Source organism: Lampris incognitus, chromosome 1 (assembly GCF_029633865.1).
Source record: "Lampris incognitus isolate fLamInc1 chromosome 1, fLamInc1.hap2, whole genome shotgun sequence".
NCBI lineage: Eukaryota > Metazoa > Chordata > Actinopteri > Lampriformes > Lampridae > Lampris > Lampris incognitus.
Genome location: NC_079211.1, coordinates 48,693,541 through 48,721,441, shown reverse-complemented (window position 1 = coordinate 48,721,441; position 27,901 = coordinate 48,693,541). Strand labels below are relative to the sequence as shown.

Here is a 27,901-nt window from a genome sequence, read left to right as displayed (position 1 = left end):
TTTTCAATCTGATTTTTTTTTTTGGGACTATTTTCACAAAAATGTGTCATTAAATTCACGTGGATTGTCCTCGTCTTTAGAGAAGTCCATCAAAAGTCAGAAACCCAATTGTGTGATTCGAGAGTTGCAGAAAACAGTTTGCAAGTCTATTTGTGGATGAAGATGGTGACTTGTCATCGTAACACGAGGACTGCATTTGCGAATCTTGTTAATGCATATGTGCAACAAATCTGGCATTTGCATTTCAGGTTTTACATGCAATTTACTTCTGACACAGAAGTTTGTCCACAACTACTAACCCACACCAGTCATCCATCCATACTCTTTTCCAATTAAATCAAAAATCCTCCTTGGCTATGAGTGGGTTACAGTAGGCCATTTCATAGCCCTGCAGAACAGCAAACTGTAGTTGTACCTCTTTGACACAATGCTTATTTAGCAATCCAAACAGTCAACATTACCTACCAAAGCAAGATAAAACCTATGAAAAATAAGTCTTAAATCTTCTTAAGCGTGCTACTAGATGGTGTGGACTGCAGATGTTCAACAATTTTTCATGTACTATCAAGGTAGATATCACCACATAGTGAAGTCTTGAGTTTTCCCATTCCATTTGTTGGCAGCATAACATTTAATCCACCCCTGGATCGGCTCCACCCCCTCTGCCGATCCAGGGAGGGCTGCAGACTACCACATTCCTCCTCTGATACATGTGGAATCGCCAGCCGCTTCTTTTCACCTGACAGTGAGCACATGGGAAGATAATAATATTCCCCCCACTTCCCCTTTCCCCCCCAAACAGGTGCCCCGACCGACCAGGGGAGGCGCTAGTGCAACAACCAGGACACATACCCACATCCAGCTTCCCACCCGCAGACACGGCCAATTGTGTCTGTAGGAACGCCCGACCAAGCCGGAGGTAACACGGGGATTCGAACCACCAATCTCCATGTTGGTAGGCAACGGAATAGATCGCCACACTACCCGGACGCCTCTAATTCACCTTACTTTTAAGCCACCAGCAATAATGTCCCACAAAGAAGTAAAACTACACTTTTTTTTCTATTTTGCAATTTATTGCTCATATAAACGCTCTCTAAACAATTTTTGATAAAAATAAAATCTATCAATAATAATCACAAATAAAATCATCACAATGACTTTTACATTACATTATATTGCACAATTATAAGCTTTTTGACAATGAACAAAGGTATTGTTGTTCGGGTTGTGTGTTGGAGGAATGTTGAGGTCTGTGGGCAACAACAGACACCGGTTGCCTTGACAGGGCAACAGAAAACGCCAAAACGCAATCCCCTTGGCTGCATTTATACAAGGTCTACAAATCATACTTTTGAAGTACTGACAATGACAGCCAAGTTACCTTGACTACAAACATTTAGTGACTGGGACCAGAACTCTTTCTGTACCGAGCAGGACTACTTGTTCTCTCTGACACTGGCCCCACACCAGTCCACAAGAAAGCCACTAGACTTGGTATTCAGTAGACCTTGCATTAACACAGAAGAGATTTGATTTCGACTCTATAGATCTGATGTTTTGATGCTGATTAACATGAAAAAACAGACCTAGATCACAACGGTTTTAAATATCAGATCCAGTCTGGTCAAGTCCACTCGACTCCCATATGGCTCCTCCGTGTTTACACAGTCACAACATCAAATCTGTGCCACAACCTCGGGTTTTCTGTCCTAGTTTAAACAGTCTTTTGTCCCTTCACAGCAAGGTTCTGCCAAATGAATTCATGTCCATCTCAGCTTTGACCACAAGGATGTCTTCCTGTCTTACTTGGCAGTTAGTGAATAGTAAGCTACAGAAAATCCTGAAAGAACCAGCAAAATCTTAAATTTCGACCAAAAACCCAATGCATCCGTGTTAGTTCAGCTACGCTCCACCTCCGTGTTAAGTTCAGGGCATAGTTCCTTGAGTAACATCTCCATCAGCACCTAGCACAAAAAGGAGAGAGACAGCGAGCATAAGACTTGTGCATGAACATCAATTCTATGTTACTTGATAAAGAATGCAAAGTCTCTTTCCCCTGGAAGTTATGAATGAAGGGTGGTGGAGGAGTGAGCGTGTGCTGTTCTTACATAGAGAAGATGCTTGTTGGCACTAGACTCCTGCAGGGCATTGAAGATCTTGATGATTCCATAGCGGGCGTTCTGCTGGCCAACTAGATTTGCGAGGGCATCTGGAAGAACAAATATTTTTGCAAAGGAGAGAGACAAAGATCAGAAGATGTGAGCGGAAAAACCCCCCACATATCTAGATACATTTTGACACTGGGAATTAACAGTGGAGTTTTGTAGTGTTTGCACACTAGAAAAATCGAGTATTTGAGAAAGCGGGATCTGTATGACTCAATGCTTTATTTCATGTGTAGCGAGTATTTCTATTTCAAGTCCGATCCTCCAAATTTTATTCAAATACACCAGAAATGAACAACGTGAAAAATAGCAATTTAGATTCAAACCTTTTAGTTCCCAGTCTAAGACTGAAAGTCATATGTTATTTGGTTGACAGTGTCAAAGCTTAAAAGTACAGCTGCTTAAAGTAAGTCCCGTTGGCAAAATAAACCTTTGCCCTACAAACTGCTCAAGAAAATTGTAATTTATTCTAGCTAGTGGAGATAGGATTGGGTCCCACAAAGCCAGAAACTCACTCACAAAGGAGATGGCAAAAGGGTGCTACTCTGAAAAGTTGAAAAGCACATTTTCAGCCAACAACCCAGCATCAGTCTAGAGAGGTTTGAAAGACATTACCAACTACAGGGGACCATCCCCACACACTGCAGGGAACCATCAACTGGCTGACGTCCTAAATGGGTTTTACTTCAGGTTTGATAAGCGCACTTTCACACCCCTCACAACACACAACCAACCCCCCCCCCCCCGCCAGCCTGTCTTCCCTCCCTACCAAACCCCCTCCTGCACTCAGGATCTGTGTTGAGGACTTGTGCCAGCTCCTCCAGAGACAGAAGACCAGGAAGCCACCAGCCCCCATCTTCCAGTGGATTAAAAACTTCCTGACAGACAGGAGGTGGCTGGTGAGGCTGGGGAAAATCACATCCAGCACCCGAACAATCAGCACTGGCGCCCCCCAGGGATGTGTGTGTTCCTCTCTCCCCTCTACTCTTCTCCCTCTACACAAATGAATGCACCTACACAGATGACCCATTTGTTAAAACTCCTGAAGTTTGCAGATGACACAATCATCATTGGCCTTATCCGGGATGGTGACAAGTCTGCATATAGACGACAGATTGATCAGCTGGTGCGGCCATAACAACCCGGAGCTGGACACGCTCAGAACTGTGGAGATGACAGTGGACGTCAGGAGGAGCCCCCCCAACACTGCCCGTACTCAACAGCATGGTGTCTTGGGTGAAAACCTACAGATTTCTGGGTTCCATAATCTCCCAGGACCTAAGGTGGGCATCCAACATGGACATAGTCATCAAAAAGGCCCAGCAGAGGATGTATTTTCTCCGCCAGCTAAAGAAGTTCAACCTGCCTCAGGAACTAATTCAGTTCTACACTGCAATAATATCAGTCTGTCCTCTATAAGTCCATCACTGTCTGGTTTGGATCGGTCGCCAAACAGGACAGGCACAGACTACAACAGACAGTTAAGTCTGCAGAGAAAATTACTGGTGCCAACCTGCACTCCATTCAGGACATATACTCCTCCAGAGTCAGGAAATAGCCAAGCAACATCACTGCATTCCCTGGTCACAACCTGTTCCAACTCCTCCCCTCTGGTAGGCACTACAGAGCACTGTACCCCAAAACAACCAGATATAAAACCAGTCTTCTTTCCACGGACTGTCATTCAAATGAACACTTAACACTGTCAAATAAATCCAGCCACTTTGTATATACTGTACTGAACATATACTGGTAGCGACAACAGGTATCACAAGGGCGAGTGCAAGCAAACAACCAAAAACTGTAGAATTTTACCGCTGTAAAATCTCTTTCGATGAAGTAAATCTCTTAAAGTTTTTCCTCAACTTAAGGGGAAAACTTGAGGTGTTTTTTGGAACTGGAACCAGGTCTTCAGGAAGTTAGGTTATCAGAGGGTAAAAATACAATGGTTCATGGCAAAATTGTTGTTACCTGGGATGTTGTCCAGAAGTTTCTGTTGGGCCCGTTCCTTTGTATCTCTGCGTTCTGAGTCAGTTCGGACTTTGACATGTGGGGCGAGCTTCCCGTTGGGCCAGAAAGTGTCCCGGAACACATTGATGTAACAGACCAACATCTGTTCAGAGAAGATCCAGTTCACCGTGTCCCGGATCTGTCTGGAACGGAAACAATGCCACAAAGTTTTGTTAACCTTTTTGCTGACTTTTGTGGCACGTTACAGAATTATCACATATTAAATAAAGGTTTACACTATTTGAATGAGTGAACACAACAAACGCATGGTCTCTAGAGAACTAGCCGGGTCTATTATCCGTTAGAGCGACAAATCCAAGCATTTCCCCTTTACGTAAAGTTGACTATGGCACCACTGCTATGAAAAATAAAAAAATGGGAAAGGTCTCTGAAATATAAAACAACTAGTCACAATAATCTATTAAACATGCTGACACACTTAAAGCAGAAGTGCATTTGAAGTGTTTGAACGTGTGTTTTTGTGTACCCAATTGCTCTAAATGGCTGAATGTGCGCCAAAAGCATTAATAGGCAAGTCAAACTGCCTTGACGCTCCCAATCGGCACTTATCCCAATCAAAGGATCCAGCGCCCAAAACACAGCCGTTTTTTTTTTTTGTGTGTGTGTGTGTTCCTGCTGCTGCTGCAAATGAGCTGTTTAGCCTGCAGTGTGCCATAGAAGCATCAAATAAGGCGGAATTCAAATATGGCTTTCAATGTGTCGAGGCCATTATAAAGATTTTTATAAAGACATTATGAAGTTTTAACAGTAGGACGTATAGAATATCACTATTCAACTTTCATTTGCAAAAACTGTTTTACACTGATGAATGTGGTATAAACCTCAAAATTATATACCCAATTTCCCCTCGGGGATGAATAAAGTATTCTGATTCTGATGATCATCTTTAATTGCCATAGTCCCATTAAAGATGGGTAGTTCTAAGATGATCAGGTTCAGATATTAAAAACTATTCTTGCTCGCATTGACTTTTGGTGACTAGAAAAATGAGGCAGGTGTGTCTCCAACACATCCATGTTAGGGCTGGGCAATGAATCAACATCATCATTAACTATCTTTCAATGGGATGACATTCGGATATTGACAAATTGCGATACCCCCCCCCTTTTCTCTCCAATTATACTTTTTGGCCAATTATCCCACTCTTCCGAGCCGTCCCAGTCGCTGCTCCACCCCCTCTTCCAATCCAGAGAGGGCTGCAGACTACCACATGCTTCCTCTGATACATGTGGAGTCGCCAGCCGTTTCTTTTCACCTGACAGTGAGGCATTTCGCCAGGGGGACATAGCACGTGGGAGGATCACGCTATACCTCCCAGTCCCCCACCCCCACCGAACAGGCGCCCCGACCGACCAGAGTAGGCGCTAGTGCAGCGACCAGGACACATACCCATATCTGGCTTCCCACCCGCAGACACGGCCAATAGTGTCTGTAGGGATGCCCGACCAAGCCGGAGGCAACACGGGGATTCGAACCAGAGATCCCCGTGTTGGTAGGCAATGGAATAGACCGCTACGCTACCCGGACACCCCGAAATTGTGATACTCAATTTTGTTGTTTTAAGAATAATGAGAATCTTTTACATACATTTTCATACAAAATGAGGTCTGAAATATTTGAGGAGGTATTATTCAAAAACTAGCTTTGCTTGATATACTTTACATGACAAATTGTTCAACGTGATGAGTTGGATTCTAAAATATAGTATTTTTTGCATAAGCAAGAGGATTGTATGACATACAGTGCCTATAAAAAGATTCACCCCCTTGGAGGTTTTTATGTTTCATTGTTTACAACATTGAATCACAGTGGATTTAATTTGGCTTTTTTGTCTCTGATCATCAAAGGACTCTTTCATGTCAAAGTGAAAATAGAGCTCTACAAAATGATCTAAATTAATTACCATTATTCAACATAAAATAATTGACCACGTAAGTATTCACCTCCTTCAAGTCAACGTTTAGTATATGCATCTTTGGCAGCAATGACAGCCTTCAGCCTGTGTGGATAGGTCTCTCTCAACTTTGCACATGTGGACACTGCAATTTTTCCCCATTCTTTGTTGCTAAACTGCCCAAGCCCTGTCAGGTTGCATGGTTAACGTGAGTGAACAAACAGCCTTTTTCAAGTACAGTCACAAATTCTTAATTGGCTTGAAGTCTGGACTCTGACCCAGCCACTCCAGGACGTTAACATTATTGTTTTTAAACCATTCTTGTGCAGCTTTGGTTGTATGCTTGGGTTTATTTTGCTGAAAAACAAATCTTCTCCCAAGCTGTGGTTCTCTTGCAGACTGCATCAGGTTGTCCTCAAGGATTTCCCTGTATTTTGCTACATTAATTTTCCTCTCTACCTTCACAAGCCTTCCAGGGCCTGCTGCAGAGAAGCGTCCCCACGGCATGATGCTGCCACCACCGTGCTTCACGGTGGGGATGGTATGTGCTGTGGGTGCAACAGGGTTACTAAATCAGTCTCATAAAATCCGTCTCGTGAATTTTGCTGTTTAATATTTTATAATTAAACTACTAAAATTGATGGAATAATCAAATCAGTCTCATGAAATCAGTCTCATTAAGTTATTAAACATTAATTTGGTGTTCAACAGTTATAACTGAGCCACTCAAGTTGATGGAATAATCGGTGTTGCACCAATTGGAGTCCTTTACTTCGCAGGGGATGACTTCAGTGAGTACTGTCGCAAAAGACACAGGATAACGACTTATTTCAATGAGAACAATTTATTAGAACAATCTGGGTATAGTGGGAGAAGGATGCTGAATATGGAGCTGCCAGGAAAGAGGAAAAGAGGAAGGCCAAAGAGGAGGCTTATGGATGTGGTGAGGGAGACATGCAGTTGGCTGGTGTGACAGAGGAAGATGTCGAGGACAGGAAGAGATGGAAACGGATGATCCGCTGTGGCGACCCCTAACGGGAGCAGCCGAAAGTAGTAGTAGTAGTAATATCTTATTATTAAACTATTAAATTGATGGGATAATCAAATCAGTCTCGTTAAACCAGTCTCATATAATTATTAAACATTACTTCTGGTGTTTAGTATTTTATAATTAAACTACTAGAATTGATGGAAAAATTAATGTTGCACTGATTTGAGTACTCTTATTGGCAGGTGAAGGCTTCAATAAATGTCACAAAACAGGCAGGACAACAACTTACTTCAATTAAAACAATTTATTAGAACAATCAATAAACAAAATTGACTTATACTAATCAACACTAATTAACATATAGATCAGATACAATCAATGATGAGCAGCAATGTAATAATCAAGACACAAAGGCTGACATGAGGTCGTGAGACTGTGCAAATATTGTGTGTGTGTGCGCGCGCAACTGAGTGTGTGTGTGTGTGTGTGTGTGTGTGTGCGCTACCGTGTACAGCAGAGAGAAGATGTATATGTGAAGAAGGCTGCGGGTGGCCGCATAGGCAAGATGGCACACAGTGAAGAATGTGGTAAGGTTAAGACAAGAAGAGAATTAAAGAATGAAAGAAAGAGAGAGAGAGATCACATGCACAATCTATCTACCAAAGTAATTTTGCAAACAAACAAAAATGAAAGTAGCGAATGAACAAAAGAAAGCAGACGGCCCATCAAGCAAACTCTATGTGGATCAGTGTGCGCAACTGAACAGCGAATGAATTCAACTAATAGTACTTTTCTAAAGTAACAAAGGGAGATTCAAACAAAATGAACAATTAAAGAAAAAAAATAAAACGATTGGCCTATGTAACACTTTCTACGTGAAATGATGAGACCAATTATTAAACTAACTCTGCCCCAATGCAAAGCCTGACTTGATTGCTCTAGTGGCAGTCAGAGTCCTTGTTGTCTGACCAACAGTGAGGGCGCAGGTTCAGGAAAACACTTTCTTTTCTGGGCTGTCCGGCGTCGAAAAGCAGCTCCACGAAAAAGAACTTCTTTCCTTCTGGCAGCTCATCAGCTGAAAATCCTCGATCCTCCGTCTGTCGCCTGATGATCTTGGAGGAGCACGCTGCGACTGTGTCGACTTTTAAGAAATAAATGGGATCCGTTGAACTTCTCATTCTGTGGAAACTGTGCCTCTTGCAGGAAAACTTAACCGGTTACAACCGCTGATTAGCGGATGAACAACACAAGGTTATCTTCCGATGAAACCACGGGCAGCTGTAATGTGAAGACATGTGGTCCTTTGTTCTTCTGCAGAAAGGGATCTCTGAGTGCTGCGAGTGCACGGTCCACAGCAAGAGAGCGAATCCCAAAATTGCTGTGGTTTTATGAGCGAAATTGCATCACTGGATACAGTATTATTGTAACCAATAACACTACAGTGTGAGGTGAGACGGCGGGTGGCGACTACCTGAGGTTGAGCAGGGAGTTGTGGGTATTGTAGTCCACGGGCAGCGCTGGTCCCTACAGCACTGAATATCAATATCGTGTAAAATTCCCTATGATTACCATGATAATATTTTCCATATCACCCAGCACTGCACAGGCATACACACATGTACACGCACACAAACACTGACAAACCCAGACAACCAACACACGCAGTTCTGTTTCATCAGCAGTACTTTGTTGGGCTGAAAACAACATCTTCCCAAAAAATTATTATAATTACTACTTACTTGTTGATGGTTCGTCCAAAAGTCACCTGGACTAGTGCAATCAGAGTCTTCCTCACCCACTTAAACACTGTGGAGGGACAGAGAAAGACATGATGGGGAAGGGTATAAAGATGCATCGTATAACATTAAATAGCTGATGATAATAAGCTGACTGTTACAGTCGATGGATTCTCTTCTTTCTTCCCCCCCCCTTTTTTCTCCCCAATTGTACCCAGCCAATTACCCCACTCTTCTGAGCCGTCCCGGTCGCTGCTTCACCCCCTCTGCTGATCCGAAGAGGGCTGCAGACTATCACATGCCTCCTCTGATACATGTGGAGTCGCCAGCCGCTTCTTTTCACCTGATCACCTGACAGTGAGAAGTTACCCCAGGGGGTTGTAGCGCGTGGGAGCATCATGCTATTCCCCCCAGCTCCCCCTCCCACCCAAACAGACGCCCCGACCCACCAGAGGGGGCGCTAGTGCAGCGACCAGGACACATACCCACATCCGGCTTCCCACCCGGAGACACAGCTAATTGTGTCTGTAGGGACGCCCAACCAAGCCGGAGGTAACACGGGGATTCGAACCGCCGATCCCTGTGTTGGTAGGCAATGGAATAGACCGCTACCCTGCCCAGACGCCCGACGGATTCTTTTTTTGCTGTCTCTTTTACATACATGCAGACTGTGGTCCTCTCAGTTGGAAAGCAAAGAAGCAATAAGAAGCCCTGGTCTAACATGTGCAGATCTTTCCTAACACTATTTTCACTCTGTCTCAACTGCTATGTTTCTCTGCAACACCTAGATGTGGACAGCACCGCCCCCCCCCAAAAAAAATTAGTTTCCTCAAACTGTTAATAATCCATAGAAATTTAGAGGACAATTAGGCATTGTCTTGTGGGGAAGATGGCTTGGGCTTTCTCGTTGTAACTCTTAGCTACATGTGAGGGGGAAAGTCCAGGAAAATGTAGAGTACTGCACAGGAAAATGTAGAATAATGCAGAAGAAAATGTAGAATAATACAGAGGAAAATGTGGGAAAAGTCAGCAGCAGAGGACCACCAGCAAAGGTCCAGGATCTAAATTAATAAAACTGCATAGAAGCTCCTGTCATTTCTGAATAAACTTAGTAACTTTGTTAACCAGTTTTAGTGAGTCTGTGTGTGTCTGTGTTTATTTGCATTGCTGTATTCCTGGCGTTTAACATACTATTTTATACTAGACTATTTCCATTGACCAAGCTTGTTAAAAGATAGGAGACAAAATTTTGGATATGAAGGCAACTCTGGACTTACTGCCTCGCAGTTCAAAGATCTCTCCTATGAGCATGAAGCAGGGTTCAGCCAGGGCATCTTTCTTTCCGTCTGCCTCATCACCGTAGTCTGACAAGTCACTGTCATCCTCAGCCTCCTCCTGGAAACAGTTTACACACAATACACACACACACACACACACACACACACACACACACACACACACACACACACACACACACACACACACACACACACACACACACACACACACACAAACAATCTTCTAACTGAAAGGAGTTGCTGAGAACATTATTGAGCATGTCAATTAAAATATTAATATGAATTTAAAAGAAAAAAGTCAGATAAAATGCCAAGTTAGATGGCTCTGTAGATGTGTGCTGTGTTTCCAGCTGACTAACAGCCTGCTGGACTGGTTACTGCTGGCCTGACACAGACAGCCCGGTGTGTGTTTGTATTAAATAACCTCAGTATGCGAGAAGAAGTCCCCTGGTAGTCTTTCTAGGAAGGAGGCCAGAGAGAAAGAGGATTTCTTCTGGATCGACATCACCTTGAAATAAACATTGAATAATGCATGATCACTAAAAATACCAACAACATAACCATCCTCTCAATGCTACAAGAGTGACTGAGCACAAAGAACAACTTTTTACATCTTATTCAGTTCACAGATACATATACACTCACCGGCCACTTTATTAGACACGCCTGTCCAACTGCTTGTTAACGCAAATTTCTAATCAGCCAATCACATGGCAGCAACTCAGTGCATTTAGGCATGTAGACATGGTCAAGACGATCTGCTGCAGTTCAAACCAAGCATCAGAATGGGGGAGAAAAGTGATTTAAGTGACTTTGAACGTGGCATGGTTGTTGGTGCCAGACGGGCTGGTCTGAGTATTTCAGAAACGGCTGATCTACTGGGATTTTCACGCACAACCATCTCTAGGGTTTACAGAGAATGGTCTGAAAAAGAGAAAATATCCAGTGAGCGGCAGTTCTGTGGGCGAAAATGCCTTGTTGATGCCAGAGGTCAGAGGAGAATGGCCAGACTGGTTCGAGCTGATAGAAAGGCAACAGTAACTCAAATAACCACTCATTACAACCGAGGTATGCAGAAGAACATCTCTGAACGCACAACACGTCGAACCTTGAGGCAGATGGGCTACAGCAGCAGAAGACCACACCGGGTGCCACTCCTGTCAGCTAAGAACAGGAAACTGAGGCTACAATTCGCACAGGCTCACCAAAATTGGACGATAGAAAATTGGAAAAACGTTGCCTGGTCTGATGAGTCTCGATTTCTGCTGCGACATTCGGATGGTAGGATCAGAATTTGGCGTCAACAACATGAAAGCATGGATCCATCCTGCCTTGTATCAACGGTTCAGGCTGGTGGTGGTGGTGTAATGGTGTGGGGGATATTTTCTTGGCACACTTTGGGCCCCTTAGTACCAACTGAGCATCGTGTCAACGCCACAGCCTACCTGAGTATTGTTGCTGACCATGTCCATTCCTTTATGACCACAGTGTTCCCATCTTCTGATGGCTACTTCCAGCAGGATAACGCGCCATGTCATAAAGCTCGAATCATCTCAGACTGGTTTCTTGAACACGACAATGAGTTCACTGTACTCAAATGGCCTCCACAGTCACCAGATCTCAATCCAATAGAGCACCTTTGGGATGTGGTGGACCGGGAGATTCGCATCATGGATGTGCAGCCGACAAATCTGCAGCAACTGCGTGATGCTATCATGTCAATATGGACCAAACTCTCTGAGGAATGTTTCCAGTACCTTGTTGAATCTATGCCACAAAGGATTAAGGCAGTTCTGAAGGCAAAAGGGGGTCCAACCCGGTACTAGCAAGGTGTACCTAATAAAGTGGCCAGTGAGTGTATATTCCATTCCATTATCCAAACCACTTATCCTGCTCTCAGGGTCGCTGGAGCCTATCCCAGCAGTCATATATATATTTGACAGTAAATCCACACTAAAATATTATAAAGTAAATATGCAATTTAGTCTAGAATTAAAAAAAACAAAACAAGAAATCCCCACAAAGCATGGTGACATTGTAACTAAGAATCAACCTTGTGTTTTTATCACTTATGATATATGAAGGAACTTATAAAATTATGAACAGGAGATTGATATGAATCTCTCCCATTTTTTTTTTTTTTTACTGTGGCGTGTTAATGCATAAACTATGTAGTTCACTGACAAATATTACATAGCAATTTTGGCCTGATGGGAACACAAAGCACATCAAAAGGGCTGCTAATTTTAATGGTGAGAACTGTGGTTTTTGCTAACACTAAATCAGAATCAGGTTTATTGACCATGTAGGTTTGCACACACATGGACTTTGACTCCAGTTTTATGGCTCTCACAGTGTACTTAACACGGAATAACAACACTACAACACAACAATCTTCATAGGCGACATGAGGTGATAAGGTGCAGTGGTGCAGAGAATATATCAGAGATGCCGAAACAGATGTTAGCAGGTTACTTACATACATGTCTGAGGTAGATGGACATGACAGAGTGTACCAGTATACATACAATGTACAGTACAGTATATACAAAATGGTTAGATTTATTTGACAGTGTTAAGTGTTCATTTAATGACAGCCTGTGGAAAGAAACGGTTTTTATATCTGGTTATTTTGGTGTACAGTGCTCTGTAGCGCCTACCAGAGGGGAGGAGTTGGAACAGGTTGCGATCAAGGTGTGATGGGTCTGCACAGTGATGTTGCCTGCCCGTTCCCTGACTCTGGAGATGTATAAATCCTGAATGGAGGGCAGGTTGGCACCAACGATTTTCTCTGCAAACTTAACTATCCATTGTAGTCCGTCCCTGTCCTGTTTGTTGGCCGATCCAAACCAGACAGTGATGGATTTGCAGAGGACAGTCTGGATTATTGCAGTATAGAACTGAATCAGCAGTTCCTGAGGCAGGTTGAATTTCTTGAGGTGGTGGAGAAAGTACATCCTCTGCTGGGCCTTTTTGATGATTGTGTCTATGATGTTGGATGCCCAAATTAGGTCCTGGGAGATTGGGGAACCCAGAAATCTGTATGTTTTCACCCCAGACACTGTGCTGTTGAGTATGGTGAGGGGGGCAGTGTTGGGGAGCTCCTCCTGAAGTCAACTGTCATCTCCACTGTTCTGAGCTTTTTCAGCTTCAGGATGTTATGGCCACACCAGAGGGCCAGCTGATCAACCTCCCGTCTATACGCAGACTCATCACCATTCCAGATGAGGCCAATGTTGATTGTGTCGTCCGTAAACTTCAGGAGTTTAACAGACGGGCCCCCTGAGGTGCAGTCATTTGTGTAGAGGGAGAAGAGTACAGGGTAGAGTACACATCCCTAGGGGGCACCAATGCTGATTGTCTGGATGCTGGATGTGATTTTCCCCAGCCACACCAGCTGCCTCCTGTCTGTCAGGAAGTTTTTTATCCACTGGCAGATGGGGGCTGGTACAGTGAGCTGGGTGAATTTGGAGTAGAGGATATCTGGAACAATGGTGTTGAACGCAGAGCTTAAGTCCACAAACAGGACCCTTGCGTGTGTCCCTGAGGAGTCGAGGTGTTGGAAGATGCAGTACAATCCTATTTAGATTGCATCTTCCACTGACCTATTTACTCGGTAGGCAAACTGCAGGGGGTAGAGCAGGGGGCCTGTGATTTCCTTCAGGTGGGCCAACACCAGTCTCTCGAAGGATTTCTTGACCATAAACATTAGGACAACAGGCCTGTAGTCATTTAATCCTGTGATACGGGGTTTCTTGGGGACCAGGATGATAGTGGACCTCTTGAAGTGTGTGTGTGTGTGTGTGGGGGGGGTACTTCATGCAGCTCCAGTGATCTGTTGAAGATCAGTGTGAAAATGGTGGCCAGCTGGTCAGTGCTGACTTTCAGACAGGAGAGTGACACACCATCTGGGCCTGGTGCTTTCCTGGTCTTCTGTCTCTGGAAGAGTTGGCGCACGTCCTCAACACAGATCCTGAGTGCGGGTGGGGGTCAGTAGGGAGGGGAGACGGGGCTGGCAGGGAATGCAGTTGGTTGTGTGTTGTGGCCGGAAAGGGTAAGGGCTGTGAAAGTTTGCTTATCAAACCTGCAGTAAAACCCATGTAGATCATCAGCTGTTGATGGTTCCCTGCAGTGTGTGTAGGGGGGTCTCCTGTAGTTGGTAATGTCTTTCAAACCTCTCTAGACTGATACTGGATCGTTGGCAGTAAACCTGTTCTTCAACTTTTCAGTGTAACACCCTTTTGCCACTCTGATCTACTTTGTGAGTGTATTTCTGGCTTGGTTGTACAGATCCTATCCCCACTCCTGTAGGCTTCCTCTTTGGCCTGATGAAGCTGCCTAAGTTTTGCTGTGAACCAGGGCTTATTGTTGAAGGTACAGAAGGTTTTGGTGGGTACACACATGTTCTCACAAAGGCCGATGTAAGATGTCACAGTGTCAGGAAGTTCATCCAGGTCTATAGATGCAGCCTCAAAAACACGCCAGTCAATGCAGTCGAGGCTTGGTCCATTTCCTCACAGTTTTAACCACAGGTTAAAACTTTTTACCTGTGTTTTTAAACTTTTTAAGGCAGCTTTTAGTTTCTGCAAGTAGGTTGGGATAAGAAGAATCAGACGGTGATCAGAGAGCATAGAGGACAGAGCAATAGTTGTCCTTTAATATTTTGTAGTAATGATCCAGAGTGTTTTTGTCCCTGGTGGGACATTTAACATGCTGTCTGTATTTTAGCAGTTCGTGGCTGAGGTTTATTCTGTTAAAATCCCTAAGGATAAAGAGAAAGGAGTCTAGATATTTGCGCTCCATGTTTGTAATTTAATCAGCCAGGTGTTTTTTTTTTTTTACATTTTCCGCCTTTATTAGATAGCGATAGCAGAGAGAGACGGGAAAGGCAGGGGAGAGAGAGAGGATGAAATGCATCAAAGGGCCTGGGCCGGATTCGAACCCAGGCCGCTGCAGTAAGGACTCAGCCTTATGTGGTACATGCTCTATCAGGTGAGCCACTGGGGCACCCCCATCAGACAGGTGTTTTAACACAGGCCTGGGGTGGGATATAGACACCGCCCAGAATAAATGAGGAAAATTCCTGCAGTGAATAGAATGGCTTAGTCAATGAAAAAGGTCTCCAAGTGAGGGCTGCCTTATTTCTTCAACATCCGTACACCAACCTTCATTTATGTAGAAGCATATGCCGACTCTCTCCTCCACCCCACCCACTTCCGTTTTTTCCCCCCGATAGCTCCGTTTTGTGGCCCCCTCGGAAGAGTTGGAACTTCGGCAGATGAAGTGTGGTGTTCAGTACGTTCTCACTAAGCCAGGTTTCAGTGAGGCGCAGGGTGGCAGATCTGAAAAAGTCCCAAGTTTTTTCATCTAAGAGTAGCAGTTCATCCATCTTGTTGGCCAGAGAGAGGCTATTCACCAGGTGGATTGATGGGGGTGCAGTTCGAAATCCCCGCTGTTGCAATTTAACGAGCACGCCGGCTCACTTCCCCCATCGGTGTCTCTGCCAGAATCCGCAGAAAGCTGCTGCACCCCAAGCCAAAAGCTCGGCAAGACTTTCGTTAAAATGTTCAGTTAAAGTCTCTTCATGCATGCTCAATAATCCAGGTAAGAAAACCACAGAAAGTTGAATCAGTTCATCTGGACACGTTCATTGGGAGAGAAAACGTTTTCTTTCCCAATCAATGTGGTGTCAAGATGAACTGCTTCAACTTTCTGTGGTTCAGTTAAAGTTGGTAAAAAAGTCTGTTCAGTTTGTCCAGTGGACAGTTGGAGGCTTAAAAGTTCTTCCCTGCTATAAGTGATCAGTGAGTGGGTGCTGGAAACCAAACAAATAAATAAAAAACACAAAATACAAGAGAGCGCAGAACCGAGGCTACCATCCGCGATGCCATCTTGCATTATACAAAATGCAATACAGTCATGGCAGCATCCTACATGTAGCAGTTTGTTCAAAGCAGGCAACCTTGTAGCGCTATATAAGTTTAATTTATTATTATTATTACTATTACTTCTGATATGTTAGTTTTACACAACAAGCCATGTACTATGTGTAACATAAACTTGATCATTTTATATGGTTAAACCCCTTACCTTGAGATGCTCTGGGGATGGGCTAAGAAACGCATAGAGAGCTTCTGACTGGCATAGCCGCTCATCTGTTAACAGACGCTACACACACACACACACACACACACACACACACACACACACACACAAAACCCAAACACGTTAAAATCAACCAAAAGCCAACAGTTAGGAGCTGTGACTGGTCAAACCAAAATGAAGCAATGTGGACTTGGTCTCTGGTCTAGTTTCTGCCCTTGCTGAAAATAGAAGTAGAACATTTATTAGAAATATTACAGTAGATTTAGATACAATATACCATTATTCCCCTTAGAAAGACAGTGCCCTTGGAAAGACATATATATATATATATATATATATATATATATATATATATGTGTGTGTGTGTGTGTGTGTGTGTGTGTATATGTATATGTATATATGTGTGTGTGTGTGTTTTTCCCCCCAAAACCATCAATGGTGTTACAAGTGCTCAAGTAATGAGGAGTGGAATATCAATACAGATACAGGAAAAAAAGTTTTAATGCATAGCAGTACAGGCCTCTTTCGTGCGTCTCGCACTCATCAGCTGCTAATGTGGTTCGACAAAGAATCATACAGTTTACGTTGCCTAGCGTCACGCCCCTAATTTCCCTAAATGTTTTTCAAAACAAACCCCAGTCCCATTGGTTGTAATGTTTTCTACTCCTCCATTGGTTGCTGTGCATCATAAGTTCCTACCCCATTGGCTGTTATAGTTTGAATGTTTCCCAAGCTGATTGGTTGCTGTCCAACCAAAATTAGGGGTGTTACGCTGGGCAACGTAAACTGTATGATTCTTTGTCGAACCACATTAGCAGCTGATGAGTGCGACACGCATGAAACAGGCCTGTACTGCTATGCATTAAAACTTTTTTTCCTGTATCTGTATTGATATATATATGTATATACACTACCGTTCAAAAGTTTGGGATCACCCAAACAATTTCGTGTTTTCCATGAAAAGTCACACTTATTCACCACCATATGTTGTGAAATGAATAGAAAATAGAGTCAAGACATTGACAAGGTTAGAAATAATGATTTGTATTTGAAATAAGATTTTTTTTACATCAAACTTTGCTTTCGTCAAAGAATCCTCCATTTGCAGCAATTACAGCATTGCAGACCTTTGGCATTCTAGCTGTTAATTTGTTGAGGTAATCTGGAGAAATTGCACCCCACGCTTCCAGAAGCAGCTCCCACAAGTTGGATTGGTTGGATGGGCACTTCTTTGAGCAGATTGAGTTTCTGGAGCATCACATTTGTGGGGTCAATTAAACGCTCAAAATGGCCAGAAAAAGAGAACTTTCATCTGAAACTCGACAGTCTATTCTTGTTCTTAGAAATGAAGACTATTCCATGCGAGAAATTGCTAAGAAATTGAAGATTTCCTACACCGGTGTGTACTACTCCCTTCAGAGGACAGCACAAACAGGCTCTAACAGGTACTATTTAATGAAGATGCCAGTTGGGGACCTGTGAGGCGTCTGTTTCTCAAACTAGAGACTCTAATGTACTTATCTTCTTGCTCAGTTGTGCAACGCGGCCTCCCACTTCTTTTTCTACTCTGGTTATTGCCCCTCTCTTTTTCTGGCCATTTTGAGCATTTAATTGACCCCACAAATGTGATGCTCCAGAAACTCAATCTGCTCAAAGAAGTGCCCATCCAACCAATCCAACTTGTGGGAGCTGCTTCTGGAAGCGTGGGGTGCAATTTCTCCAGATTACCTCAACAAATTAACAGCTAGAATGCCAAAGGTCTGCAATGCTGTAATTGCTGCAAATGGAGGATTCTTTGACGAAAGCAAAGTTTGATGTAAAAAAAATCTTATTTCAAATACAAATCATTATTTCTAACCTTGTCAATGTCTTGACTCTATTTTCTATTCATTTCACAACATATGGTGGTGAATAAGTGTGACTTTTCATGGAAAACACAAAATTGTTTGGGTGATCCCAAACTTTTGAACGGTAGTGTATATATTAGAAAGGCTCTTTTTAAACAATAATGATGTCAGAAGAATGCTTCTAAATTAATGCTATTAGTGTCGGCTACTGAATTTCATTGGGAGTGATGAAGGACAGGATTAGGAAGGGGTATATTAGAGGGACAGCTCGGGTTGGACGGTTTGAAGACAACGCAAGAGAGGCAAGATTGAGATGGTTTGGACATGAGTGGAGGAGAGATGCTGGGTATATTGGGAGAAGGATGGTGAAAATGGAGCTGCCAGGGAAGAGGAAAAGAGGAAGGCCAAAGAGGAGGTTTACTGATGTGGTGAGGGAAGACATGCAGGTGGCTGGTGTGACAGAGGAAGATGCAGAGGACAGGAAGAGATGGAAACGGATGATCCACTGTGGCGACCCCTAACGGGAGCAGCCGAAAGTAGTAGTAGTAGTAGTAGTAGTAGTAGTAGTAGTAGTGTAGGCTATTGAATGAGTGCTTTGCATATGTTACCTGGAGAAAGGCATTAAGCTGAGTTTTGCTCTTCTCCAAAAATTTCTGGTCAATGGATTTGAAGGGCAGTTTACTCAAAGATGGTAATTGTAGTTTCTTCAAGGACGGAAAACACTGGGAGGGACAAAGACACTTTTAATGTTCCCCAATGAAACAAATCTTTAACAATTAAAGCCAAGAAAATATTCATTTGAAAAAAACAAAACAAAACAGATATACACCCATGCACACATGCTCACACTCCATTTGCTCCCAGCTACCATACTGACTGATGTGCAAGGTTCCTGTCCTTTACACACTGACCTACACAAAAGGCTTTACCATCTGCCTGTCCAAACTACCTCAGGCAGAGAAAAGTGCATTAGTGTGAGAGAGAGACACGGAGAAGAAGGGTTGTCAGGAAAGATTAATTAGGAAGTATACAAATTGTTTTATTTCTTCCCATTGTTTTTGCTATTGTCTGGAGAATTTTGCATTATATTAACACAACGCCTTTTTCATTCTAGACAATATTACATTACAACGTTCATCATCTCAATAGAATATGTCATTTACAATACCACTCCAACTCATTTAAGGAGTGGGATATATGAGCTAATTACAACACTGCCAGATAAACTTAAGTGAAATCCTAAGAGAAATTGTCTCCTTTGGACATCCTTGTGTATCCAAATGGCCTTTGGAGCATGCTATGATTTCAAGCCAGCTGTGTGTAATTTAACAAACTCTTTTTTATGTCCGTGTCTGTCTTTGGTTTTCTTTTTTTTTTTCTCCCCAATTGTATCTGGCCAATTACCCCACTTCCGAGCTGTCCCAGTCGCTTCTCCACCCTCTGCCGATCCGGGGAGGGCTGCAGATGACCACATGCCTCCTCCGATACATGTGGAGTCGCCAGCCGCTTCTTTTCACCTGACAGTGAGGACTTTCACCAGGTGGACGTAGCGCATGGGAGGATCACGCTATTCCCCCCAGTTACCCCTCCCCACCGAACATGTGCCCCAACCGACCAGAGGAAGCGCGAATGCAGCAACTAGGACACATACCCACATCCGGCTTCCCACCCGCAGACACGGGCAATTGTGTCTGTAGGGACGCCTGACCAAGCTAAAGGTAACACAGGGATTCAAACCTGCGATCCCCATGTTGGTAAGCAACGGAATAGACCGCTATGCTACCCAGACACCCCATGTTTTTCTTTTTATGGACTTGCATGAAAAAAGGTCTCCATTGGATTAAATTTTTCGTTGGTTTTATCTTTTACCCAAAAAGTGTTGTGTTCTCTGGGATCTTTCCTGGTATGTTGCAGTGGCAAAGTTGTGGTAACTCTTAAGGTTTCTGCAGGCTTCAAATGAACTAGTTCGTGTGGCCTGTAGCCTGACCACGACAGCTTGTTTTGGACAAGTCATAGATACCTGAAGGTGGGGCAATAAGCCATCTGTCACAGAGAAGGGTGGAATGATAATTAGGAAGTCGCTGTATTTGCGACTCGAAGAGCCAAACAAATAGGGATAAAGGTCAACACTTTCAGAGACTTTCCTTGAAGTTATCAGTGATGAGCAGTAAGTCAATATGGTGACCTAAGTAGTTGTGTGAGGAACGTACAATTTTTTTCTCCCTTTTTCAGCCCAATTTGGCATGTCCAGTTCCCTTGTCCTTCTGTGGTTCTTCCACTGTATGACCTCTAAGGTGGTTGTAGAAGGCAAAGACTTCCACGTGCATCCTTCAATACACGTGGAGCCAGCCGACCGCTTTTCACCTGCAGGTTTCTCCAGAAAACAGAATGTGTGTGAAGGCACACAGCAGGCAGAATTTGCAGACCACTTAAAACCCTGCTCTTTCTCACACTAAAGCATGCCTGGCCAATCACTGTGGAAAATGAGCGCATCCTGTGCAATGTCAGCTTTGGAAAGTTTCAAGAATGTCCAGGCACAGGGCGTCCGGTAGCATAGCGGTCTATTCCGTTGCCTACCAACACGGGGATCGGCGGAGCTGTCCAAAGGAGCTGTCCCACATTTCTTGACACTATCCAACATTCTGAACAGAACTTTGTTTGAAGCATGCAGCAGCCTCTAGATGGAGGAGGCTGGACCAGTTCATTAGCTCCAGAGGGAACTTGTTAGACTACATTCAGCCGGTATTGACTAACGGCGTTGTACCACAAAATGCAAGGTTACTTCTTCACTGAATTTTGGAAGAATATGTGTCAATCATTCACAGCCATGTTTGGAGCTGCGCTACCTCAGTTAGTTTGCGGTGCAGGGTCTGGAACTCTGTGAGTTTCCTCTGGACACTCCAGCGACTGTTGGCCGACTCTTCTCCTTCCACCAGACTCACACAAATACTGTAACAGGCCACTGTCTCACCACTTTCCTCTGTAGCCTGGAACACATTTTCATTAGATTAGCTGGTTTTTGGAGTTAGGTGTCTATATCATCTATATTAATAAAAAGTTAGCCCTCATTCAAGTCAGCTGGGCAGATACATGTCTGTATGGTCAAACATATTTTTGGGACGTTATTCAGTTTGCTTACCAGCAGTAACTGCAGTACCTCAGTGATGAAGGTTATCGAACCACAAATTACGGGGTGAGTTAAGTCGTTTTATAGCAATCTTATTACCTCGGCAGTAGTGATAGTAGCCCTCCAGTGACCTAGGTTCTCACACCACCAGTCTGTCCTGCTGATGTGCTGCTGTAGTTCACTGTGTTCTCTCTCCATGGCTCCAATCTCCTCCTTAAGCTTGGACACTATCTGCAGACACACAAAGACAGGAACACTCCCCAGGATTAAATTGGGAAGCAAAAAATAACAATTAAAGCCTGAACATAAAAATGTATTTCAGGTGGCTTTATGTTTTCAGATGAGTGAGCTTTTGAAATTTTCCTGGAGTATTGTGAAAAATCAGGTAATGTTAAACATTCACATTACTCACATCTACCTAATAAATTTAGGTACACAAGCTGTTCACAACAAATGAGGTCGAATTAATATACTTGTTTTGTTTTTGATTTTGTTTGGAATTTTCCACCTTTTTCTCTCCAGTTGTATCTGGCCAATTATCCCGCTCTTCCGAGCCGTCCTGGTCACTGCTCCACCCCCTCTGCCGATCTGGGGAGGGCTGCAGACTACCACGTCTCCTCCAAAACATCTGGAGTCACCAGCCGCTTCTTTTCACCTTGACAGTGAGGAGTTTCACCAAGGGGATGTAGCGTGTGGGAGGATCACACTATTCCCTCCAGTTTCCCCTCCCCCCAAACAGGCGCCCTGACCGACCAGAGGAGGCGCTAGTGCAGCAACCAGGACACATACCCACAGCCGGCCTCCCACCCGCAGACACGGCCAGCTGTGTCTGTAGGGATGCCCGACCAAGCCGCAAGCAACACAGGGATTCGAACCGGCGAGCCTCGTGATATATGTGGTTTTTAATTTGAAGTCAAGAACCTAAAATACTTGAGCAAGCTTCTTTGTATGGTCACATTTGAGCCCAATCGTTTAGCAGTGACAGTGATGTACGCTCTAACAACGTTTCCCATGCGCTCTCTTCTCTTCTAGTTTGGATGTTTAAGACCGTTCTGATTCTACCTTCTGTAGTGTTCAGGATTTATGGTGAGCAAAAATGCACATTTGTTTCTGTATCCTGCTCTTTACTACTGTTGCATGTTCATTTCTGCCACTTTCCTGTTAACTGATTGTGTACAGATGAATAAAGCAAAAATACATTAAAAACAAAAAGTGATTAATAAAAAAAACATGATAAATGGCAGCTTTTGCAATGGTCCCTCAGGCTTGTCTTGTGTTACCTTTTTGTCAGGTTTGGGCGCATTCTGGATGGACCCCAAGGCCTGTCGTTTGTACTCCAATTTGTCATAGAGCTGGCAGAGTTTAGTAGCAGCATAGCTTGCCTGCTCATTGATTCCTTTGCTACCTTCATCACACACTTCTTCGCCTGGATCTAGGCCCTGACACTACACACACACACACACACACACACACACACACACACACACACACACACACACATATATACACATAAATTCACATACAAATACAACCAGACATATACAAAAAGAATTGAAGAATGGACTGTTGACTTCCTCAAAAAGTTAAAATTTTCTTCTTCATATACAATATTAGTTCTTTGATAAACCATGTGGTGCAACCTGGACACATGGTCAGTAATGAACCCGGGGTCATCAGGTGTTTCGGGTCTTAACATCAGACACCCTCGCCCGAGCGACCCAGCCGGGGGGGGGGGGGGTGATCAAACCCCGACTTGTGTCCAGGTAGCGCATTATGCCACGCATCACCCCTCTTCACCCAGAAACGAACAAGTGTTTGTGTACAACATCTGTGAGTCTGTCTCTGACCCCCTCCTCCTTGTCTTCAGTACTGCACTGTGACTGGCTGCGCTGCTCGTCTTGTCTGATCAGCCTTTCGTATAGGTCTGAAACAAGGAAGGAAGGGTAGTACCGCTCCCTCATCGTCTCTGCAACCTAAAGAACAAGACATGTTTAGCTAGTTTGTGAAGATGCTGACAACACAGATCTTACATTTGTGAGCATAGTGGAAACATCCATTACTAATCCAATGTAAGGCTGTTTAATTTGGCAGTTAGTAAAACTGAAATAATTAATTCATTAACATACAATTTAATGGCATGGCTAATGACCTTTCGGAGAAACTGACCTGCACTTTTAGCCTAAGAAGAGTTGAAAGCCTCACTACCATCTACCAGGGTGTTCTGGATTTCATTACTACAAATGCAGTAAATGGTATTAACAACAGCAGTAACTACCTGTTCCTGTAGTCTAATGAAGACCTGAGTTCCTCTGTTGCCCACCAGACTCTGTTGGACCTCTTTTAGGAGTACCTTCTCCGCTGGAATCTCTCTGCTCTCGACAAAGAAATTTTGGTAGATTTCCCCTACAATCTGCGGCACCTCACTCTATCAGGCGCACACAAACAGATTTAGGTTAATACAAATCAGTTTCTGGAACATCTCCCTTAAAAATGCGGGCCACCATACTTTGTAGAAGTGAGATATAACCAGTAATACACAAAGAAACATAACTGGAGCAACACTGCATATACGGCTTGGGGCAACTTGCTCGGTCAAATGCACACATCAACAAACATACACAAAGACAGCATTTTTTTTGGCATATATATCTGCTGCTACTATTTAATGTGCAGTGATCGGTGAGTTAATGTGGCACCTTATTGGCAGTTTTGAGTGTCTCCACAAGTTCCCAGAAGCTGATCAGAGCCCTCTTATCGACTCTCTCCATGTAAGCCCTGAAATGATCTCTGTATCCTGGGTTACACATGATGTCATCAAACTGGAGGATCTATAGACAGGAAGGAAAAAGAGACATAATATCAGCCTTCAAATTAACTGACACTTAACTTAAGCACTTTGCACCCTTTTATGTGCACTCAACAGTTTTTAGAAATGTATTCATTCTCAGCCCTTTTGTCCATTTCGCTTGTCTGGATTTCCACAGCAAAATGCCGGTGTTTACACTCATGCTTTGTTTGCTTGCTGGCAAGCTACCCATTTTCAAACACGGCAGTTGTTTATTCTCAGACAAGCTTGAGTCATTCTGATGCTTGTGTTTGGCCAATCAGCACCATTCAGTGCACAAACTCCAGTGGTATTAAAGTATCTATCCCGGAGTACTAAAAAGGTTCCTGGGATCACAATTCCAGACTCAAAAATCAGCCCTGGTTACTGCTGTGGAAAACCTCATACAAAGTTCAGAGTTCCTGAAAAAACTGAGTTGTGGAAAAGGCTCCTGTGATGGCAACAGTGTCAGGGGTGTAATTCTTTATCATCTCTGTGACTTCCCAACAGGAATAATATACATATACAGCACATTGTGTACACTGTCTTACCCTCTGGCTCTGAGGTCCATCACCCTCATCAGCCCCAGCTTCCTCTGTGTTGTCATAGTTGGGCCCACCCAGAGAGCGGATCCGTTTCTCACATTGTTTCTTAGCAACGGTAAGCTGATTGATATAACGTTTCATATCTCGGGCCCTCAGCAGATCTGCCTTCATTGCTGCCGACTCTTTACCTTTACGCTCTGAGAAAGAGGGCGGGGGTGGGGGGGCATAAGCTCACTTCAAACACATCACAACACAAATAACTAGTGACCCATTCAGCGACCAGGACAGTTGGATGAAGCATCCCATTGATCAATCTTTGACCTCATTTACAAGTGGTATTAACAATTTGTATGGAAAAGGAGAAGAAAAAAAAACATTAATGCAAGGCGTAAATGTAGGCAGCATGAATTGCTATTAGCATGTGATCAAATCTGCCAGACCACCTCTATTCATTTCTTTGGCTGAGCTAATCTAGCCATCAGATCTGACCTGCATAAGTTTAGAAGCCAAACTTTCTGTTAGCCTTGGTTCAGCTGTGTCCAGATCTACAATATCTACATTATGTCAGAGTGCTCCACTTAAGGGTGTTGCACCTGCTGACCAGAACAGCATTTAACATGACCAAAATTAAAAACATTTTAGCAGACATTTTTCTAAAATGCTAGCATATTTTTAAGTCACCACTGAAACATTTGTATACGGAGCCACTGCTGTGTAGTGCAGTGAACTCCATTGTGTCAGTACCTTTCTGCTTCTTGAGCTGAGGCAGGCTGCTGATGGTCGTGGCATGGATAATCTCCACTACAATCTGATACCTAGAAAGAAAGACAAACAAGAGATATATATGGGGGGGGGGGTGTAATTAGAAAATCACTTCTTGTAATCATTCAACTGATTAAAAATGTGCTTTGCCACAATGAAAGAGAGACTGAATGAAAGAATATCTGATAAACTGTCTGCAGTGGCAGCTACAGATCGTAAACTAAGTAAATCCAGACTACATGCAATGAAAAGCTACATGTGGAGCATGAGGTACATATAAAACAACAACCATCAAAAAGTCAGCAAGGGACTCCATCATTTCTCAGACTTCAACAAGAAAAATTTGGCTGACTCATCTCTGTTCCACATTTAGAAACCAGTCTATCACCGTGGAGACACTATCTGTTCCCATGGTAACCCCACATCAGCAGTGGGCTAGAAGTTAACAACACTGTCTGTACAATGCACATGTTTGTACCTATGTGTATGCGTGCATGCGCATCTAAATGGTCTGAAAAAATGTGATGGCGCTAGAGCGCAATATAATTTTAATGAAGTCCTTGTATAAAGCAATGTGTGTGTGTGTGGGGGTGTCTCCGTGCTTTGAGTGGGTTTCATGCCTGAGTTGTTTAAGGAAGTCAACATCAGCAGAAGTTGAGATCAGTTTGATGAAGTCTTCATAGGAGGCGGCGTAAGTGTACGCCTTCTTCTGCTGCTCAGCCTGCTGCTCCCTCTGTTCCAGCTGGGACAAGAGCATTCTGTTGATGGAGTCTGGGTCACTTAGCACTTCCACCAAAGGCTTCAACACTGCGCGCGCGCGCGCACACACACACACACACACACACACACGAAAACACACACACACACACACACACACACACACACACACACACATTAATTCTCAGTAAATAGAGCAGGAGTTTAAATCAAGGCATGCTGATTTTGTTTGACCAGTTATAAACAGTTATAGCCGAGTGTCTGTCCTAAACTGACGATGATGATGATGATTGCCACCAACTATACAGGGTGAAATGCTATGTTTTTGTAAGTAGCGAGGTATAGAGCTTAGTAACTATTTAAACGGGTTTGTATGTCACTTTGGTCTGATATGTATTTGGTTTCGGCGTGTCTTATTCCACGTTTAACTTGTTTTATGGTTTAGTGAAAAGTTCGGGTCCCAGCCTTCGATTTGATTTACGTAAGGAGGGTGGGGCATTCCGATGTCGAGTTGTTGGTCTTAAAGAAAATAATTTATTTCTTCTCATCTAGTTCCCCGGGATTTTCTTGAGTCTAATTTTTCTTTCATTTAATCGGTCTTTTGATGAAAGGTTCGTATATTATGGTGGTTTCATTGGAAGTACAAATTTCCCTGATTGTTATATCAGTCGTCCATTTTGGATCGTTTATTAGTCTGAAACCTGCCGTCCACCCTTTTCCTTTTATTCTTTTTATGAAGAGTACTACGAGTTTGTAGCTACAGCGTTATGAAACTTAGTGGTTATTCTTCAATAAGCCCTGTGATGGCCTGGCGGCCTGTCAAGGGTGTCTCCCCGCCTGCTGCCCAATGACTGCTGGGACAGGCTCCAGCATCCCTGTGACCCTGACAGCAGGATAAGTGGTTTGGATAATGGCATGGACTATCGATAGCATAGGAAGGAGCAGTTCCTGTGCTATGGGTAATATTAACTGTTACCGTTTAATTATAAAGCCAGTATTTATTATACATTACACATAACAGTTCATTCAACAAATTTGTATCACAAATATAATTGTCTGTGATGGCATGACGGCCTGTCCAGGGTGTCTCCCCGCCTGCCGCCCAGTGACTGCTGGGATAGGCTCCAGCATCCCCGGGACCCTGAGAGCAGGATAAGCGGTTTGGATAATGAATGGATGGAAATATAATTGTTATAGATTTTGCACCGACCACACACACACACACACACACACACACACACACACACACACACACACACACACACACACACACACACGCATTCAGTTAATAACGTACAGAACACTTAGCAAACACTTTCAAGCAAAGGCTTTCACGCAGGAATACATACATACTGGTATTAGGAGTGTGAATTTAAGATGGCTAGACACTCAAGTCAGATACACAGAGATAGTGATAGGTGTGTATAGTGATATCATATCTAGTAGCAGTAGTAGTATCTGTTTAGTGTGTTACTGATGACTTTTAACAAGGACTCCAAAAATGAAATTCTTTTCATAATACACATAACTCAAATATTCAGCATGAAGAAGGTTGGTAACTCAGCAGCTCTAAGATCACTTCTAGGTTCAGAACGAGAGTGAAGTGATAAAAATATATTACATTTTGACTTGAATTCAAGGTTTAGGTCAAACTCTAACCATGTTGTTATCATTGAGCTTTTGTTCAGCAGGTTAACAGGAACTGCAAAGTAAAATGTCATGATTCATCAACCTCTAGTCTTGGAAGAGTTTTCTCAAGGCCATTGTGAACTTGTTTTCCTCAAGCTGTCCAATATTTTGAATATGGACAGCCAAGATCAATAATATAGATACGGACAGCCAAGATCAATATCTGC

General features: G+C 43.4%; 1 protein-coding gene across 1 annotated transcript in view; it reads right to left on the bottom strand.

The window, feature by feature from the left end:
- Positions 1 to 1,068: 1,068 nt before the first annotated feature.
- snx25 (sorting nexin 25) overlaps positions 1,069 to 27,901 on the bottom strand; it is a 40,212-nt gene continuing 13,379 nt past the window's right edge. Inside the window, exons 5-21 of the mRNA XM_056282386.1 lie at positions 25,949 to 26,135; positions 25,311 to 25,381; positions 24,573 to 24,763; positions 23,894 to 24,025; positions 23,473 to 23,622; positions 23,045 to 23,170; positions 22,478 to 22,642; positions 21,297 to 21,428; positions 20,917 to 21,057; positions 18,679 to 18,792; positions 16,209 to 16,286; positions 10,543 to 10,626; positions 10,098 to 10,215; positions 8,824 to 8,890; positions 4,140 to 4,321; positions 2,112 to 2,212; positions 1,069 to 1,967 (exon numbers count right to left, since the gene is read on the bottom strand). Of these exons, the coding sequence (XP_056138361.1) occupies positions 1,902 to 1,967; positions 2,112 to 2,212; positions 4,140 to 4,321; positions 8,824 to 8,890; positions 10,098 to 10,215; positions 10,543 to 10,626; positions 16,209 to 16,286; positions 18,679 to 18,792; positions 20,917 to 21,057; positions 21,297 to 21,428; positions 22,478 to 22,642; positions 23,045 to 23,170; positions 23,473 to 23,622; positions 23,894 to 24,025; positions 24,573 to 24,763; positions 25,311 to 25,381; positions 25,949 to 26,135 (2,105 nt within the window). The 3' untranslated portion in view covers positions 1,069 to 1,901. The remainder of the gene's footprint in view (positions 1,968 to 2,111; positions 2,213 to 4,139; positions 4,322 to 8,823; positions 8,891 to 10,097; positions 10,216 to 10,542; positions 10,627 to 16,208; positions 16,287 to 18,678; positions 18,793 to 20,916; positions 21,058 to 21,296; positions 21,429 to 22,477; positions 22,643 to 23,044; positions 23,171 to 23,472; positions 23,623 to 23,893; positions 24,026 to 24,572; positions 24,764 to 25,310; positions 25,382 to 25,948; positions 26,136 to 27,901) is intronic.